The sequence below is a fragment of the Chiloscyllium plagiosum genome, unplaced genomic scaffold (genome assembly GCF_037043375.1).
Source record: "Chiloscyllium plagiosum isolate Xiang-an unplaced genomic scaffold, Cpla_swu_hap1 HiC_scaffold_18, whole genome shotgun sequence".
NCBI lineage: Eukaryota > Metazoa > Chordata > Chondrichthyes > Orectolobiformes > Hemiscylliidae > Chiloscyllium > Chiloscyllium plagiosum.
Window position 1 is genome coordinate 70,813,626 of NW_028270156.1, and position 20,571 is coordinate 70,834,196.

The 20,571-nt window shown below is 42.6% G+C and overlaps 1 protein-coding gene across 2 annotated transcripts in view; it reads right to left on the reverse strand.

Annotated features, from left to right (window-relative positions):
* Positions 1-9,029: 9,029 nt before the first annotated feature.
* Positions 9,030-20,571, reverse strand: part of LOC122558112 (CD44 molecule (IN blood group) b) — a 78,469-nt gene continuing 66,927 nt past the window's right edge. For both annotated transcript variants that reach the window (XM_087996782.1, XM_087996781.1), the window contains exons 6-8: positions 19,621-19,731; positions 17,328-17,406; positions 9,030-12,822 (exon numbers count right to left, since the gene is read on the reverse strand). In XM_087996782.1, the coding sequence (XP_087852908.1) occupies positions 12,546-12,822; positions 17,328-17,406; positions 19,621-19,731 (467 nt within the window). In that variant the 3' untranslated portion in view covers positions 9,030-12,545. The remainder of the gene's footprint in view (positions 12,823-17,327; positions 17,407-19,620; positions 19,732-20,571) is intronic.

Consider the following 20,571-nt stretch of genomic DNA (forward strand, 5'->3'; position numbering starts at 1 on the left):
ACTCAATTCAAACTTGATTGGAAATTGGTATTTTTAATCAGGGCGTGATTTAAACTGATTGACCAAATTTGAAGTTGTTTTTATCTCCAGGCAACAAACTACTCAAGTGTTACATACATTGTTGCCTTATTGAGAACACTCGTTGCTGTGTCTGGTAGTTCTGCTGCTTTTAACTCTCTTAAAGGTATACCCACATCTTCATAACATGCTTTACCATTGAAACTTTATTGATGCATGTTTCATTCCAAGCAGCAATGATAAAAGCCATCTAATGTTGAAAAAGTTGATATTTCTTTCGGTCAACAGTCAATGGTACTTGACGTCATCTCTTTAGTCCCCGTATGTTAACACATTGACGTTGTTGTAATCAATACAGATGTTTATGACCCATTTGATTTTGGCATCATCACAGTAAGTGAGCTCCAACTTCTATAACTTGGTTCAATAACTCAACTGTTGTTCGTGAACTCAAATTCTTCCCTCACTTCAACTGATCTATCTAGATAGAGTCTGTAGGAATATTGCTTTATAGGTAATACATCACCTATATTAACATCGTGTCCAATCAAGGATGTTTCTCCTGTCCCAGTCACACAAATCAACTCACAACTTTGTAATAGCCTTCATAAGTCACTTCAGTAGCTTTCTGGAAGGTAAAATGATATGTTATCTTATTTTTCAAATACATCTATATTATCTAATCTGATTGTTGAAGGATCAACTTTGAGTTTTCAATTTATGATTCATTCACCAATGGTTCCAATGTTTAAGGTAACTCCCAGTTCTTTCACTACCATAAGTATATTTTTTTCTCCTGGCTATTGTCCCTGTCACAATATTTCTTTAACACGTAACATGACATTTTTACTGGTACTTTCTTCTATGAGGAGTACTTTGTACATAATTTACATCCTTGAGTTTTGTTTTGATTTGATAAGGTTCAGTGATCCTTATTTTTAATGGTTCCCCCAAGATAAGTTACAATAACCTGTCTCCAGCAACAACATTTCAAACATTGATAGGAAGGCTTGAGAGGGATATGGGCTAAATGCTGGAAAATGAGACTATATTTATTTGGAATATCTGGTTGGCATGGACAAGTTGGACTGAAGGGTCTGTTTCCATGCTGCACAGCTCTATGACTCTATGACCTTTTATCTGCTCTTGCTTTCACTGTTTGTTGAGCCCTTTTTGAATAGTCTTTGGCCAATTCACATGCTTTAGTTAGTCACTCTCTGAAGCTTGAAACATAAGTTGGAAATGTAATATCTGAGGTTTGTTTCTTTTTATCAATTTAAGTGGTTCTCTCATCTCATGACAATGTACCAGTTCCTATGAACTGAATCCTGTGGACTCATTAGGAATATTGCCAATGGCAAACAGGAACAATTGAATTGTTTTATCCCAATCTTTAAGACATTCCTGACAATAAAATCTAATCGTGATTTTTCAAGGGTGATGCTTGATAGATCATGTTTTAATGTGATGTTCTTTCAATGAAATATAAGCATTCAATGCTACAGATTCAGATTTAATCATAAAACAGAAGTTTAATACATAAAACAAAATAAGGTAAAATAGAATAAACTAAACAATTTGCATTTGAAACAAGTTTAAAGATATTGAAATACATGGTGAAAATACAATCCCACTAATCCCATCACAGTATTCAAACACTACAGAAAATTTCCTTTTCTATCCCACATAGAATTTGACTTACCTGTGCCTTCAATCCCAGTTCTTAGAATCTCATAGCTTCTTCATTGTTTCATCATATAACAAAGGTTAAACTTTCTCAGCTTCACATACCCCCTTTGAGGCTTTTGACCAAACACTTCTGGTCCAGAATAAACTAGATTCATTACACTGAGATAACCTCTTTCTTAACAGTCGTAAGCTACATCTCTTTCTCAGGAGCAAGTATTTTCATAGCTAACTTCAGACAAGACTTCTACAAAACTGGCCAGACTATTTTTTTTTTCAAGCTATGGGTGTTTCACCTAAACTGAGAAAAATCCAGAATCTTCATGTTGTGAACCTAGTAACAAGCATTTACTTTACATGCTCATATAAGCATCCTACTGGAAACAAATTTCTCATTTTCTCCAGGAGGTCTGTCACTAATACTGTGTTTGAAATACTTAGCAGTTAAGGAATAAACCACTTCAGATGCACATAAATCCTATGTGCCACTAATTCAAAATTTAATAATTCAAAACATAAAAGATATTAAAATATATATAAATCAGGCACTTCACATCATATCTGTACTTTTTGAATAACTAAGTGACCTGCCATTGGAATTTCATGAGTCATAGAGTTTTAGAGTCATAGGAGACAGGCCCTTTGGCCCACACTGGTCCATGCCAGCCAAAATGTCCATACATGCTAACCCCCATGTAAACTTCATTACTATATTCACATGGGACTACCACTGGATGGATGACTGCTTATTCCTCATTGGCTGGTATTTGAAGTGGTCTCCATTTCCTAATTCATATTCTGTCTCTCAATAGTAACACTCAGATGTTGGTTCTGAAGAGACTGTTTATAGCAATTTTGTTTATTCAGGATCAATTTGCTACATTTCTATTCAAAATGATGGGCTAAACTTGTCAACTTCATTCTTTCTACTTTCATCTTCTTTCATTAAATTCCTTCAAAGTTTTTATATTAACTGAATTTCAAGTTATCTCCTTGTTTCATTGTGTCTCTTCCTGTCAAAGTCAATGAACCTGAGATCTAGTCACACTACAATCTGGAAGTAATCTGAGATGTTCCACTTTCACGGTTCATTTTACCTGGCTACAAGGTAATTTCCCGAGACAAGATCAATTCCCTCTTTAAGAATTGTTTCACTACAATTACATCTTCTCCAATTACTAGGTCATCCTTTAGTGCAAATTGATCCTCCATGTTATACCTTCAATTGTCTACTTTATTAACCCCAAATGGAAGGCAAACAGTATTATCAGCTAATACCAGTGACTGACTTGCTCCTGTGTTCCTCAAGAAGTGGATTGGTTCGCTTGCTTGATTTGGACCATAATGAAATACTTCTCCTTTTTAAGAAAAATATTCAGAGCCTCCAGTGTCCTGATTGTCTTTGTTAATATTTGAATAAGAGTTCTCATGATTGTCCTGATCCATCTCTCTCTTCTTAGTCCGTTAGAAGGAAACATATTTTCCCTGGACTGCTATTACATTTGCCATATGTACTTCCTTTCCTGCTGCCTTGTTCTGAAGATTCCTTACACATCTCCAATTGGTTCCATTTAACCAGCAATGACTTTGGTATGTCCCCAGCTTATTACAATGGAAGCATATAAATGTCTTTATATTCATTTTGGTTCCAGCTCTTCTCTTCATTAATTTGGCACCCTCCTGATTGTTCTCTAAACCCTGTACTTCTTCCAGCGATAGAGTTTCTATTCCTCCAAGTTCCTTATGGATCCATTATGGCCATTTCCTGCCCAGAAGCTGTCTGCATGGGGTTATCATAAGTAGCTGCCAGGACAGCTCTGACCTTTAACACACTACACTCATCTAAATGAGGTTTTAATTTTACAGGAAAACCATTTCTGAATTTTTCCATGATCATAGCTGCCCTCTCAACTCTTCAACTTTTAGTGATCTCAACCAATGATCCCACAACATTTCTTTATCCCTTGCAAATTCTCCAGATGCCTGATTCGTCTTCCTTGTCTTCCTAAATTTTATTTGATATGCTTCAGGTACAGGATCAGAAGCATAGAGCATCACCTTTTTAACAGTTTTATTACCTGCAGATTCTGACAAACTGGAGTACATAATTATAGCCATACCTGTCAAAACACTTTCGTGATAGTAAGGTCCAAACATATTGAGGCTACTTCACCTGTCTAGCTACCTTCTCGAATGATATGAAGTATCTTTCACCTCCATCCTCAATAAATTTAGGGACTAAGTGTTAATTCTTAATTGAATCAAACTTCTCATTGGAATCAGAACCATTCACTTAGCTTCTACTGTTTCTTGATTTGATTTGATTAGATTTATTACTGTCACATGTACTAAGATGCAGTGGAAAGTGTTGTTTTGAGTGCTAACCGGACAAATTATACCTTACATAAATAGATTGGGGTAATAGAACAGAATGCAGAATGCCGTGTTATAGTGACCGCGAAGGTGCAGGGAAAGATCAACGTTGATATATGAGAGGTCCTTCCAGAAGTCTGATGAAGGTGGGGAAAAGGCTGCTCATACATCATTAAGTTTTCAAACTTTTCTATCTTCTGCCTGAAGGAAGAGGTTGGAAGAGAGTATAACCGGGGTGGGAGGACCCTATGATGTTGACTGCTTTTCAAAGGCAGCAGTAAGTATTGACAGAGTCACTGGACAGAAGCCTGGTTTTTGTGATGGGCTGGGCTGTGTTCACAGCTCTCTGTAATTCTGTTCCTTCCTTCTGTATTCCAAAACTTCCATGCCAACACACGTTGGCTAGTGTCCCTATCTCTTTGAAATTCAAGCCTTTTTGTTAACATTTCTATCTCCTTGTCCATCAGTGTCTGTACTTATCTTTCCTCACTTTCCACTATACTCTGTTCTTCTTTATCCTCTCTTCTTCTTTATCCTCTCTTCCTCTTTTTATTCCAACTTGAGTCAGTTCAGTTTTAACTGGATCCTAGTTAATTCTAGCAGCATCATGGAGGAGAAAGTGAGGTCTGCAGATGCTGGAAATCAAAGTTGAAACTTTATTGCTGGAACAGCACAGCAGGTCAGGCAGCATCCAGGGAACAGGAGATTCGATGTTTCGGGCACAGGCCCTTCTTCAGGAATGAGCAGAGAGTGTTCAGCAGGAGAAGATAAAAGGTAGGGAGGAGGGACTTGGAGGAGGGGCGTTGGAAATGTGATAGGTGGAAAGAGGTCAAGGTGAGGGTGATAGGTCGGAGTAGGATGGAGGCGGAGAGGTCAAGAAGAAGACTGCAGGTCAGGAAGGCGGTGCCGGGCTGGAGGGATTCGGCTGAGACAAGGTGGGGGGAGGGGGGGCATCATGTCAATTTTAGATTTATTTTGTGCTCATTTTAAATGTTGGATAATCACTCTAAGTATTTCACCTCATGAGATCCTGCTTTTACCTTTTATACTTTATCTGCTCAGGTATTAGCCTAGGTCAAAATTTCAAAATGATGCTGTGCCTGTCAAAACACTTTGTGATATTAAAGTCCAGACATATTGTGGTTACTGCATCTGTCTAGCTACCTTCTCGAATGAGGTGGAATATCTTTCACCTCCATCCTCAATAAATTTAGGGACTAATTGTTAATTCTTAATTGAATCAAATCTCTCACTGGAATCAGAGCCATTCCCTTAGTAGAAACTTACAGGAAACCCTTTATGGAAGCATTTTTAGTTCTTTTTAGTTTTCTGTATTTTTGATTGTGGGCTGAACTTGCAAAAAGGACTACTTTGAAAATGGAAATTTGCGGAAGCTGGTGCTGCACTTTTTAAGTCAAGTTACCAACATTCATTGTAAGTGCTGTTTTACTCAGTTGCTTGTTTAACCTGTGGGATCTCATTACTGCTGATGACTGGTACCAAGGAGAGTGTGTAGAAAGTGTGATTCAGTGAGAAACAATAAGTTGATTGGCTTGTGGAGTGATGACCAGTTGAGCATGACAAAGGCCATTTGCCTCCCAACAAGAATGTGATTAGTTGGCAGGTAGTTGAACATTTTGTGGGTGTAGCAAAAAAGCCAGAACCTTCAGACCTCTGGAATGGGTGTGGTCTCCTTTTCTCTGCTGTAAAACATACCACTAGCCTGCAGTAAGCCAATTTATTTTCCTTGATCAGCTGCTGTAAACTATTGCATTTCACCAATAAGCCAGAGATTTTACAGTTTGTGAATCAGTCATCTGTGCCTGTTGCAAGGAAGTGAAGAGCCCCTGAGAGAGATCAACGAACAGCAAGTCCTGACAAGCAAAAGGATCATCTCAGTGAACCCTGGGGACGAGGTCATTGAATTGTTTTGGATGTAGGTTTGCTCACTGAGCTGGAAGGTTCATTTCCAGATGTTTCGTTACCCTACTAGGTAACATCTTCAGTGGGCCTCAGGCAAAGCAATGTTGAAAATTCCTGCTTTCTATTTATATGTTTGGGTTTCTTTAGTTTGGTGATGTCATTTCCTGTGGTGATGTTATTTCCTGTGGTGAAGTCACTTCCTGTTCCTTTTCTCAGGGGGTGGTAGATGTGGTCTAACTCGATGTTTTTCTATTTTTCTCCTACACCTATAAAACCCACATTCTTTTGTCTGAATCTGTGTACATACATAGAGGCAGTTTAAAAGGGGGATTGAATTTTAAGGAGTGGAGTTATATATCAACAATTGTTGACCTGACTTTGTTTAAAGAATGCAATTTTTTAAGTACTGAAACCTGCTTTCTGGTAACCTAGGTGTAAAATGATAGATAAAGTGGAGAATTGTATATAGTTGCAGATAAACGTTACCTTTTGTGATGACTTTGGGAATAATGGCTTGATGAGGCGGCATGGTGGCTCAGTGGTTAGCACTGCTGCCTCACAGCACCGCTGCCTCACAGCACCGCTGCCTCACAGCACCAGGGAGCCGGGTTTGATCCCAGCCTTGGGCAACTATCTGTGTGGAGTTTGCACATTCTCCCTATGTCTACATGGGTTTCCTCCAGGTGCTCCAGTTTCCTCCCACAGTCCAAAGATGTGCAGGTCAGGTGGATTCACTCTGGGGAAAAATGCAGGCGTCCAGGGCTCGGGTAGGGGATGGTCTGGGTGGAATGCTCTTCAGAGGGTTGGTGTGAACTTGATGGGCTGAATGGCCTGCTTCCACACTGTAGGGATTGGTTGATATATTTGAGGCGTGACACCAGAAACATTCAAAGCCATCTTCAAAGCCTGTGCAAAACAATTCATCACAGCACAGCATTTTACAATCCTTTCCCTTTCTTTAAAGAGACACTGGTCGCTCTTAAGTTCATTAAGCTCAGGTCCCAGCAAGAGCCCCCACTTGTTACCACTGAATAGATGAGATCCCAGGTTGAAATCTGACTTGATATTTTTACAACATGGCAGTCTTTTACTGAAACATAAGCACAGAAGGCTGCAGATTTGGTTTTCTCAATAAAACAAATTTATTATGCAAAGAAGCAAAAATAAAATAGACCAAGCTTTCTAAATCTCTCACAGTTTGAAGGTTTCAGAACACACAGAAAGCAAAATCCCAACTATTCTCCAACATCATCACTTTACAGTTTCCCAACATCCAAAGGAATTTGTTATTTATTCAATCTGTAGTAGGGTGGACTTAATTCCTTCTTCTCGGTTTAGTTTCCATGAGGTGTGAGATCTTTTCCCTTGACCTCTCACAAAGCTGAGATCTTAGACTTTCTCATCTTTGAATAACTTACACAGAATTCTAACCAAACACCCCTGGTCTGGAACTTTCACAAACTACACAAATTGAGGTAATATATTTATTTAACAGCTCAGCTGTCTTTTCTCTAGGAGGGACTAATTGACTTCAGTCAGGTCTCCTTCAAGCTTCTCAAAAGCGTTTTAACTAAAAGAAACTTGCTCATCCTAGATTCTGCACAGCTAATGGTTTAACGTTTTCTTTCTCTGGTCATAAACTCGCACAATTATTTTTAACAACTTCCATTAATACTCCAGGAGGCAGGTACTGGTTTAAGATCATGATTTCAGGAAGACTGAACTACTTAACTTTTAACCACCTTCAGAAATATAAACCAACAGCCATACTCCACTAATTTAATGTCCAAGCTCCAAAAAAAGACATTTATTTAAAAAAAAACACATACTTTTACTCATACTTCACTCCATTGGCATTTGAAATTAAATATTTTGATGATGCAAGTTGCACACCACAGACCTGAAGGTTTTTTGCTGCAGTTATACAGGGCCTCGGTGAGGTCACAGCTTGAGTATTGTGTGCACTTTTGGTCTCCTAGTCTGAGGAAGGACATTCTTCCTATTGAGGGAGTCCAGCGAAGGTTCACCAGCCTGATTCCCGGGATGGTAGGACTGACATATGAGGAAAGACTGGATCGTCTGGGCTTGTATTTACTGGGATTTAGAAAAATGAAGTGGGGATCTCACAGAAACACATCAAATCCTGATGGGATTGGACAGGCCAGATGTGGGAGAATGTTCCCGATGTTGGGGTAGTCCAAAACTAGGGGTCACAGTCTAAGAATAAGTGGTAAGCTATTCAAGACTGAGATGAGGGAGAATTTCTTCACTCAGAGAGCTGTGAACCTGTGGAATTCTCTCCCACAGGAAGCTGTTGGGGCCATTTTGTTCGATATATTCAATAGGGAGCTGGACATGGCCCTTGCAGCCCAAGAGATCAAGGAGTACGGAGAGAAAACGGGAATGGGATACTGAGCTTGCATGATCGGCCATGATCATGTTGAATGGTGCTGCAGGCTCGAAGGGCCGAATGGCCTATTCTTGCTCCTATTTTCTCTGGCCTCTTTCAATCCTTTCTTTATTATCCATGGAAGCTGTACACTTAATAAGTAAAGAAGTGAGGGCTGCTTTATCCACTGGATGCCAATCACTTCTACTTCCTAAAGTTCCAAATTAGACCTCAGTTAGGTCAGTGTGGTATTGCCATCAATCAGTGTATTAATAACCTCTGCCTCTGCTCAGACACAGAATTTTCAAATCACTACCACATTGTTTGATGAGTGAAACATTACATTGAGCCCATGGCACACAAAAAGCCATTCCACCCAACTGGCAAATGCCAGCTTTAATGTTACACAAGGGTCCCCTGCCAATGTTCTTCATTGAACCCTCTCAGCCTATATTAGCATCACTCACAGACTGGCATAGAGTGGCAGATACAGGCAAAGACAAACACGTGGGAAAATGGGACACACAGAGACATATGTGTGCACAAATACACACACACATGAACACGGATAGAAACCATCAGGCCGAAAGATGAAGTAGACAGAGAAATAGACACAGACTGACACAGAATCAGTCAGAAATGCACAAATTAAAACACATTTCTCTTAAACAGAAATACACACGTGTTTGGATAGTGACAAACATATACATGTGAATCCATTAGACCACAGCAAGAGAAAATAAATGAAAGCAGTACGTTTTTAGAGTTTTTTTAATATAAATACAGAAGACTATTGACTCCATTGGAGTTTGAAATACATGTTAATAGCCACATGATGCAGACGTTTGTCAATGTGCTTTACAGCATCCAATTATAATATCTTCAACCCAAAATAAATAACTCTGTATTCTCACGACCACAAATGTTAACTCACAACTTACCCATCACAAAATAAAAGGAGTAGATTTAGTCATTAACGCCTGGCAATGCTTGTTGCCAATGATCATACGAACACTGAATGTAACTGTCAGACCCCTCTATCCAGTATTTCAAAGCAGTACTAACACAATCACTGCCCTCTTGACTGCCTCTGTTAATCTGCGAGAGGAATTCAGCACAAGCTCAAAGGGTCAACCCAATAACACAAACAGGCCCTCTCCTGTCTGAAATTGTTTCAAATATATCAATCCAATTTACAAAGCTGGGCTGGAAATTGACAGTCTCTGGTCTCTGTGAGCGCAAAGGTTGGTAACTCACTGCATTAGGTCAGTTTCTTACCAGTCAAGAAACTGACAAGAAGAAATCTGTCCTGTATCCGGGATTTCAGGAATGGAAATGGATTCCGGATCCCTCAGACCTTGGGCATAAAGAACGATCTGGATCCCTAACCTTCCTACCATCCCCCTCAACCTCTCAATACATTAAAACAAGACGTGCGCTAAATTGCATTATAGAAGAAAAAGGTCAAATCTTCCCCAAGACTTCAGGAGTCAGTTTGAAATTTCTGCGAGACTGCTTTTGGATATCAAGGAGCTAATAAGGGAACAAAGATCTCAATGTTGCATGGAAGCATACTGTGTAAATGTGATGTGATCAGCCTTTGGTACATGTACTGCGCAGGATGAACACTGCATCAAGCATCCTCTCTATACGAGCTGAGTACCTAAGACCACTGACAGTCTTCAATACTCTGCCTTTCCAAACTTTGAAATATTGACCAAGCCCAAATGCTGTGCTTGTGGCATCCTTCCAATGTCAACAGTGTCCACCTGTGCATGTCCCAATGGATTTTTCTACCTTGTTGAGACCAGGAGTTTACATCAAGGCTGGCAGTACCAGTGAGTTAGTTACTCCTTGCTAATTCACAGGAAACAAGAGCTAACATTCTGCCTTTACGTGCAGTGTAAATAGGATGCTCATGAGTCTCATTCAGGACTTTAAAAGAGGATGAGGCTCAGGAAACTGAATTCATACTCTACTGCGCTTCATTTTGTATAGGTTGAGTAGTTATGTGACTGACAGATACAAGCATTCACTTGGTTTCTTACACAAAGATACATAGTGCCATCAACAGCTGCTCAGTGACTAACAGGGGTCTGGTACCCAACATCCCCTTCCTTGTGTCCAACTATTCTTCAAGACCAGTACTGACGTTAAGGATCTGCTCATCCATCACAGTCTTGTGATTGGATCACTGGTGGAAAGCAGTGAGCAAAGTGCGAGGTGAGTTAGAGATGAACTGATCTCCGTTATCGAACTATCTCAATGTATCAAACGCTGTACAGGGTCCTGAGTAAATGTGAAATTAAAATAGTGATCCCCTGTGACTGGGATGAGGATATATACAAATAAACATCTTCCTAAGTAATGTTTTACAGCATTAATCCAAAAGCCATATCAGCCTTGTGCTAGTAATTCACACTGTAAGCAAATCTGCTGACTTGTGACTCACCAGTTCGATAAGGTCATCTGTGAAAGGAGAGACAGTAACACTGTTTCAGGCCTGTGACCTTTCATCAGACTGAAACATTCACTGTTCCTCTCCTCAGATGCCGCCTGACCTACTGAAAACATCCAGACTTTTCTCTTCTGCTCCAAAACGCCAATCTGCCTCTTCAAATGCAAACCAAGCCGGGGAGGTGGACGGGTGAGAAGGCTGGAAGTGGTCGGTTGGAAGTCTAAAATGTTGGGAGTGTTGACATTGCCAGGACACTGGTCTGTGTGAATGGTGCCTCTCACTTGCACAGGGAGCAGGTTCAGTCATGGTTAAGACAGACTATGGATTGGATATACAACTCCTGCAGCTCACAGACATGGCAAAGACAGTGAGCTGCAGTCTGCAACACTGAGGTGCTCAAACAGCATACCCTTACTCTGAGGGGGTAGCCCAGGAGGCTCCAATACATTGTTATCTAGACTGGCATTGCACAATATTACAAGCAGTTATTAAAAATAGAAGTATATTATAAACAAACTATTAACACATCATTCCTTCATACACTGGACTGTTGACTATTTTATTATATTTACAGTGATTTTCCGTTCCTCAATATGATGAAGTCCATCTCCAAAAGGCCATGGGGATTTATTGGTTCTGGGAATTAGACACTCTTCAGATTTAGCCACTGAATGAGAAGTGAAGTGAATTTTAAATCCGGGGTAAGTTCCCTCTGAACTGGGATCAAACACTCTCAGTACAGGTGGTTGTGAATGAAACATATCGCTGCCGTTCTGACACTGCTGTCTGACTCCCTCTATGGGATAAAACTCCCTGCTTCATTCAATTCCATACTCCTGACTCCTCGCAATCTTTGAGAGGAGATTGGCAGTTTATTCAAAAATACGAAATCGGAGGGTGCTGTGAATTTAAACAGGGCTAAAGTTTAGCGGACTAACTTCACTGTGGCTTTGCTAAGAATCCTGATTCAAGTGAATTTGTCACTCTCAATATTATCCTAGCTCTATTAAAGCAGTCTCTCACTTTGTTCCAAATGGGGCCATTGTCCTACATCCCTTTCCCTACAGCTTATTGAACAGGCTGTTATCCATTTGGCCCCTCAGTCCCAGGGTGTAGAATAATAGGGATAAATCCAGGGAGGGGAGTGATAGCTGATGGAGAAGGAGAAGCATTTCATATGAAAACAGCCCAGGGCACTGGCATAGTCTGACAGCAAGGTGGAAAAGCTCGACACCACAGTGACACACAAGTGAATTGATCCAACACGTAACTGATAGGATCTGACATGAAAGCATCAAGCCACAACATTGCAACTACACATTCCAACACGGGAAGAGAATGAGGGCAACCTGAAGTGAAAAAGGGACCAACAATGACAGAGACGACGTGTGAGGATGGCATGTTGTTGACACTGGCTGATATGAGAGCAAAGCAGTTGGATATATTCAACATATTGATGGACCCAAGGAATGAAATGCAGTTCAACACGGGAAGGGAAGGTAGATCACTCTGTGCTTATGCAGATATACTGGTGCTTTCGAGCAGGCATCGTAGCCACTGGTGTTTACAGAACTTTGCGGGATTTTACACACAGCTTATCAAAGTGCTGACAGACACATTTAGTAGATTTGCATTGAGCCAGTGACAAATGGAGAGTGCTGACAGGAGCAGAACTGGGTCACCACCACGATTCCCACGCTAGCTCCTGTCCTCTTCAGCAGCTGTGGCCGTCAACATTTCCCTCTCGGACGGTTGTCCTGATTCTTCACCACTCATTAACCGGGTAGCTTCGGCTGATTCCGATACAACCTCCACATTATCTTTACTCATCAGCTGGATCCACTCGTCTGACCTCTTTATATCGGCTTTCACTCCAGATTCATCCACCAGGTCTCTCCCATTCCCATTGTCCATGATGGCTGCATTATCATCCTGGGGCCTTGTGATAGCTAAACTTTTCTTCCGTCCACACAACCTGACAATACATACGTAGGGTCAGAGAATGTTGATTATTAGAAGCTGTTTTAATCATGCAAGTTTTATAACAAACTCGTAAATCAATGTCAAAAGAACACAATTAAACCATTCCACCAAAAGGCACAGAGAGCCCAGACAGAGCTCCCAGAGTGTTCAGAGAAGGAGAGCGAGAGAGAGAGAAAAAGAGAGTGTGAAATTACTCCAGAAGTCGGTACCCCGTCACTAAGTAACCCTTTAATTACACGTGCATAGTACATGACACTGACTCAGCTAGCACAGAGTCAGCTCCTAGAGTGAGCAGAATCCCCAGCACTCCTATTTATTTTTTTTTCCCCTCTTTCTATTTTTTTTTATTTTAACCCCCACACTACCACCTAAGTGCGGTAGCGCTTATTTTATCCCCAGCACCCATGTTGTGTGTGTGTAGGTGTGAGACACAGTGAAAGACACAAAGTGCACAAATCTTTATTCAAATTCCACCACCAGGAAGATAGGAAAACACCCGGGTGGCCAGTGACAAACACTGCCCTTCACATCAAAGGGCAGTGCTGTGTGATCAAAACAGTGAAGGGGAGGGGAGGGACTAAATCAAAATAGAGTTGGAGGGAAAAATGATGCACTCCACTCCCTGCGGCGCCCACCTCTCCCTGAACAACTCCAGGGTGTTGGTCGACACTACGTGCTCCTTCTCCAAGGACACCCGGGCCCTAACGTAACCGCGGAAGAGGGGCAGGCAGTCGGCCCTAACGACCCCCTCCACGGCCCGCTGCCTGGACCTGTTAATGGCCAGTTTGGCCAGGCCCAGGAGCAGACCCACGAGGAGGTCTTCAGACCTGCCCTCCCTCCTCCGTACCGGGTGCCCAAAGATCAGGAGCGTGGGACTGAAGTGCAGCCAAAAACAGAGGACAAGGTTTTTCAGAAAATCAAAAAGGGAGTGCAAACGCCCACACCCAATATACACGTGGTCCACGGACTCCACAGCGCCACAGAACAAGCAGTTGGGCTGGGAGTCCGTGAACCACCGCAATCTGCGGTTGCAGGGGACTGCTGCGTGCAGCACCCTCCACCCCAGATCCCCGAGAGAAAGGGGGAGGACTCCCGCGTAGAGAGCCCTCCACTGGGGATCCCCACCGCCCGGTGGCAAATGGGCACGCCAAGGCGTATCCGGACGGTGGATGAGGGAGAAGAGGTGGACGGTGTGCAGCAGCAGTCTATACAGGGCTTTCCTTTTTACGTCCCTAAATGAGACAAAATTAAAATTCCGGTGGCGGCTCAGGTTGTGGGGCATAGGCTCCCGCGGGAAGTACGGGACCTTGGGGCCAATGTGAAATTCCGTCCGGGCTGGGGTGAGCGCGGACGGGATCCCACCACACACCTGAGTGTCCTCCAACTGGTGCACTACGTCGGGTCCGAGCACCGCCGTTTTGAGGCGTCGGATGGCGGTGGCCACGTACCGGACGTCTACCGCTGCCCTGCCTGCTATGGCACTCCTATTTTTTTCTGTCAGTCAGGGCTCCCTGATTGGACCAAGTTAAAAGGTAGAAGGCGTTCGACAAGGTTCACCATGGGAGGCTGGTTAGCAAGGTTAGATCTCATGGAATACATGGAGAACTAGCCATTTGGATACAGAACTGGCTCAAAGGTAGAAGCGGGTGGTGGTGGAGGGTTGATTTTCAGACTGGAGGCCTGTGACCAGTGGAGTGCCACAAGGATCGGTGCTGGGTCCTCTACTTTTTGTCATTTACATAAATGATTTGGATGAGAGCATAAGAGGTGCAGTGAGTAAGTTTGCAGATGACACCAAAATTGGAGGTGTAGTGGACTGCGAAGAGGGTTACCTCAGATTACAACAGGATGTGGACTAGGTGAGCCAATGGGCTGAGAAGTGGCAGATGGAGTTTAATTTAGATAAATGCGAGGTGCTGCATTTTGGGAAAGCAAATCATAGCAGGACTTATACACTTAATGGTAAGGTCCTAGGGAGTGAACAAAGAGACCTTGGAGTGCAGGTTCATAGCTCCTTGAAAGTGAAGTCGCAGGTAGATAGGATAGTGAAGGCGGCGTTTGGTATGCTTTCCTTTATTGGTCAGAGTATTGAGTACAGGAGTTGGGAGGTCATGTTGCGGCTGTACAGGACACTGTTGGAATATTGCGTGCAATTCTGGTCTCCTTCTTATCGGAAAGATGTTGTGAAACTTGAAAGGGTTCAGAAAAGATTTACGAGGATGTTGCCAGGGTTGGAGGATCTGAGCTACAGGGAGAGGCTGAACAGGCTGGGGCTGTTTTCCCTGGAGTGGCGGAGGCTGAGGGGTGACCTTATAGAGGTTTACAAAATTATGAGGGGCATGGATAGGATAAATAGACAAAGTCTTTTCCCTGGGGTCAGGGAGTCCAGAACTAGAGGGCATATGTTTAGGGTGAGAGGGGAAAGATATAAAAGAGACCTAAGGGGCAACTTTTACATTCAGAGGATGTGGTGGAGGCTGGTCCAATTGCAACTTTAAGAGGCATTTGGATGGGTATATGAATAGGAAGGGTTTGGAGAGAAATGGGCCGGGTGCTGGCAGGTGGGACTAGATTGCGTTGGGATATCTGATCGGCATGGACGGGTTGGACCGACGGGTCTGTTTCCGTGCTGTACATCTCTATGACTCTAAAAGCCCCAATCAGGGAACTCACAATTAATGAGGTCCACCTGGCTGACCCCTAACCAGTTACTACAGAGGGTCGACACTGAGTTCTTAGAGATAGAGATGGAGAGAGAGATAGAGAGAGAGAGAGAGAGCGAGGTGGCCCAGATAGACAGACAACTCACAACAGAAACCTCTGGATGTGCCTGATGTGATTTTTGCCTCAAGCACAGTCTGCTCCCTAAAATGGCTATGCAATAGTTATGTCCTGTAATGGAAGAAATGAAAATTGGATAATGTAGTATTGAAGAATCTAACAGCCATTTATTATAACTAGTTATTATGTAAAAAAAAAACCCATCAGTTTACAGGCACAGCAGTTATCTAGGCTGATACTAACCAATGAAGTTACACAGAGAAGCATGCTGTGTCATGTTTCAGGGCTTCTGAACAGAACATATAGTTAGAGGGGCCATGGATAGAGTGCGAAAACAGATTGTCCATTGTTTCCAGACAGAATGACTAGACAGAGACTCTGGACACAGTACCCTGACAGAGTGTCCAGACAGAGCATCATTACCTCAGAGAAGTGTTAAGCATAGCAATAAAGTCATAGTCATAGATATGTACAGCACAGAAACAGACCCTTCGGTCCAAATCACCCATGCCAACCAGATATCCTACATTAATCTAGGCCAATACTAGTATTTGGCGCATATCCTTCTCACCCTTTCTAATCACATACCCATTCAGGTGCTAATTAAATGTTATAATTGTATCCCCTCCACCACCTTGTTTAACTGGGTTGAGGCACAAAGAAATACCTGCATTTTGTCTGATCGGATCGTTGAGGGTTATTCTACTGTAAGGCAGAGCATTGTCTGTTTCTGGCCTGGGAGCTGCCCAGTTGACAGTTCCTGGGTGTTTCTATTGCAATGTCACCCACTTATGCCACATCAGGAGCAGGCAAGTGTTTGACACAGCCTTTCAGTTTATGAAGCATTGCTTTGGACCTGATAACTCAACCAAACTCTCAAGGTCCCAATAGCCACCATCTGCTTCTCCCAGCTCAGCCATGCTATTAGATTGACAAAGAAGCTATGGCTCCCTGACTCTCCATCTCATCATCTTCCTGCACAGTACTCTCTTGACCACCCACCCAGCTCCAGGAGATGCCAGTGTGCATAACACACTCTGTGTCTTGTTGCTCCCTTGAAGGTCATGCCCTAGTAACCTCTGGGAGGTCAGCCCCCGCATTTGGTTTTGCAGAGTTTGGGCGTTGGGATGTCATGTTGCGGCGTAACCTGACATTGGTTAGGCCATTTTTGGAATACTGAATTTAATTCGGGTCTCCCTGCTCCAGGAAGGATGTTGTTAAACTTGAGAGGGGCAAAGAAGATTTACAAGGATGTTGTTGGGATTGGAAGTTTTTGGTTATAGGGAGAGGCTGGATAGGCTGACTCCTTTTTCCCTGGAGTGTCAGAGGCTGAAGGGTGATCTTATAGAGGATTATGAAATCCTGAGGGGCACAGATAGGGTGATTAGCCAAAGTTTTTTTCCCAAGGTAGGATAGTCCAAAAACCAAAGGGCATAGGTTTAGGGTGAGAGGGGAAAGCTATAAAAAGGACCTGAGGGACAACTTTTTCACGCAGAGGGTGGTGCGTATATGGAATGAGCTGCCAGAGGAAGTGGTGGAGGGTGGTACAATTATGACATTTAAAAGGCATTTGGATGGTATATGAATAGGAAGGGTTTAGAGGGATATGAAAGCTGGTCAATAGGACTAGATTAATTTAGGATATCTGGTTGGCATGGACAAATTGGATCAAAGGGTCTATTTCATGCTGTACGATTCTATGGCTCTATGCCTCACCTTTTACTGTATGCAGTCAGCAGTCCGCCAAATATAATGATGAGAAGAGACCCGATAATTCCCACCACGATCAGCCAGTCTGGACAAGAGAAGAAAATCCACAGATTAGCAAACAGATCTGACAAATAACTCTTCATCTTTGATAGGTGGTTATTAATAGAAATACCAGGGAGGGATTTGCCTCTGTGAGTACCAGTTGACTGAATGGTGACAGCTTATCTGTCAGTTTGAAGTCTTTGGGTTGAAATTCCAGCAATACCTGCTGCTGGGGATGTGATGGCATAACAGTTATGTCACAGAGCTATTAATCCATAGAGCCTGGGGTAAAAAGTTCAAATCCCACCTTGGCTGCTGGTGGGGTTCAACAATTCCAGGAAATAGATCTGCCATCTTTAAGTGGTGTTGCCTACAGCACAGTGGTTGTCTCTGAAATGGCCAAGCAAGCCACTCAGTTGTATCAGCCGTTACAAAAGCAATGAAGCTGTAGAAATCTCAGCACTTTAACAACCCTGCAAAATCCTCCTCTCTAACATCTGGGAGCTAGTGACAAAATTGGGAGAACTATCTCACAGTCTGGACTGCCATTGTCAAAGACTCCTCCTACCCCAGTTATAATCTCTTCCAACCTCTTCCGTCGGGCAGAAGATACAAAAGCATATGCACATGTACCAACAGATTCAAGAACAGCTTTTTCCATGCTGCTATTAGACTTCTGATTGGAACTCTCAAATCTTCAATTTAATGTTCATCTCGCTCGGCTGAGGGGTAAACAGAGGTTTATAAAGTCATGAGAGGCATGGATTGGGTAAATAGACAAGGTCTTTTCCCTGGGGTGGGGGGGTCTTTTCTGGGGTAGTCCAGAACTAGAGGGCATAGGTTTAGGGTGAGAGGGGAAAAATTTAAAAGGGACCTAAGGGGCAACATTTTCACACAGAGGGTGGTACGTGTATGGAATGAGCTGCCAGAGGTGGTGGAGGAGGCTGGTACAATTACAACATTTAAAAGGCATCTGGATGGGTATATGAATACAAAGGGTTTCGAGGGATATGGCAAAAGGGGACGAGATTAGTTTAGGATATTTGGTTGGTATGGACAAGTTGAACCGAAGGGTCTGTTTCTGTGCTGTACATCTTTAGGTCTCTATGACTCTGTGCACTTTCTCTGCAACCGTATTCCTTGCTCTGTTCTATTACCCGACTGCACTTTATATGGTATGATCTGCCTATACTGCACGCAAAACAAAACTTTTCACTGTACTTCGGCGCATGTGACAATAATAAATCAAATAAAATCAAAATCAAATCAAATCAAATACCTTACAGACAATGTCCCAGACACCGCCATCCCCATCCCTGGCTATGAGTAATGCTGAAGGCACTGGAAAGACTACGGGCCCTGACAACATTCTGACAGTGGCCTCTAGCCAAGCTGCTAACAGGCACAGAATAGCCATGGTGGATTGGCTATCAGCTCTCATTTTCCACTCTGCCCACTGTCAGCGTTTTCTATTGGCCTGGATTCAGACTCACCCGGACCGGTGAGTCAATGGTGCCGTCTATCCGGTGAGGCAGAATAGTGACAGGAAAGGTGCGCAATGGCTCTTCAGGTTGGATTAGCATCTCAAGTTTCGGAGGGGAAAGGCTTCTTCCCCACACAAACTGCAATAGTGCCATAGGAACGGAGCTGCCTATCAGACTGCTCAGTGGCACTGTTGGCATGAGGATGAACAAAACAAGACAAGCTGGTACAATGAGGTGGTTTACCGGGGGATACCCGGTTTTCTGTCTTGGTTACCACTCACGGTTTACAGCTCAGGAAAACATCACATCAAGCATAAAGTATCAAACATAAAGCTGCCTACAAAAAAAAAATCAATTGGCCTGTATTTGAATCAGTAAATCAAAGAAATCATAATAAGTCTGAGCATGAGATAATTGATATGATAGTTCATTGATTCAAAAGTCTTTTAGTCCAAATTATCTGACTGAACGTGACTCTAAGTTGCCACATTGCGATGTTATAATTTCTCGTTTTGAATCATTCAAATCTTTGAGCACATAAAATCCCCATGGAATGTGCACTGTGCACAGACAGAAATGCTCTGTTTGGCATCAATTTCTGTTGTCACCTTGTGGAGTGGGGCAGTGTGAGTGAACTCAGTCGATGTCTAGTGGATATTCCAACATAAAAACAACTGCATGGCCTCAAAAATGTTCCATGCATTTGCAAACGTTTTGTGTGGTAAATACACCAGAAATGAGAAAGTGCGTTTAAGAATGGTCAGGTCACTTACCAAAACTTGCTTCAGGAGGTTTCTCTCCAACAGGTGGCGGTGTTTGTAACTTTAAACCAAAGCGATCATCCAGAATAAACTGATCTGTTGTTTTGGTGCTGCTTGGCTTAGCTTGAGAGAATAGAAAGAAAGATCCATAAATCTGAGGTTTCATCCAGTCCTAGAGCTCATGTTTTATGCAGAAAGTGCATACCCCAATCTCCCATGCAACCAATCAAGCTATACCCAGTATACATCATAGAACATAGAACAGTGCAGCTCAGGAACGGGCCCTTCAGCCCATGGTGTTGTGCCGAACATGATACCAAATGAAACTAATCCCTTTTGACTGCCCTTGGTCCATATCTATCCATTCCTTGCCAATTTATGTGCTTATCTAAAAGTCCCTTAATTTCCCTTATCAAATGTGCATCCACCACCAACTCTGCATTCCAGACTCCTACCACTCTTTTTGTAAAACAACCTGCCCCTCACGTCTCCTTTGAACTTTCCCCCAGTCATCTTCAATGTATGCCCCCTAGTATTAGACATTACAATTCTGGGAAAAAGATTATGACCATCAGCCCTGCCTATGCATCTCATACTTTTGTAAACTACTACCAAGTCTAACCTCAGCCTCTGCCATGCAAGAGAAAACGACCTGAGTTTTTCTAGTCCATTGGAGGGCCTGTTGGTGAGAAAGAAGCCTAAACTGACAGACCTCCAGTGGCAATCAAACATTAGGAATTGTGTCAAATTTTACACCTTAGTTGTCAAGAGCATAAATTTCTTAAATCAATTTTAATTTACCTTTGGTTTTAAATCCATTAAATTATTGATTTCTAAAACTTGCACACCCTTCCTTCATCAGTGGGCACAGGCCGATGCGAACTTTACTGTGCTCCATAGCAATGATCAATCCTGCTCCATAGCAACCATCAATAGTGCTCCATAGCAACACAACAATACTGT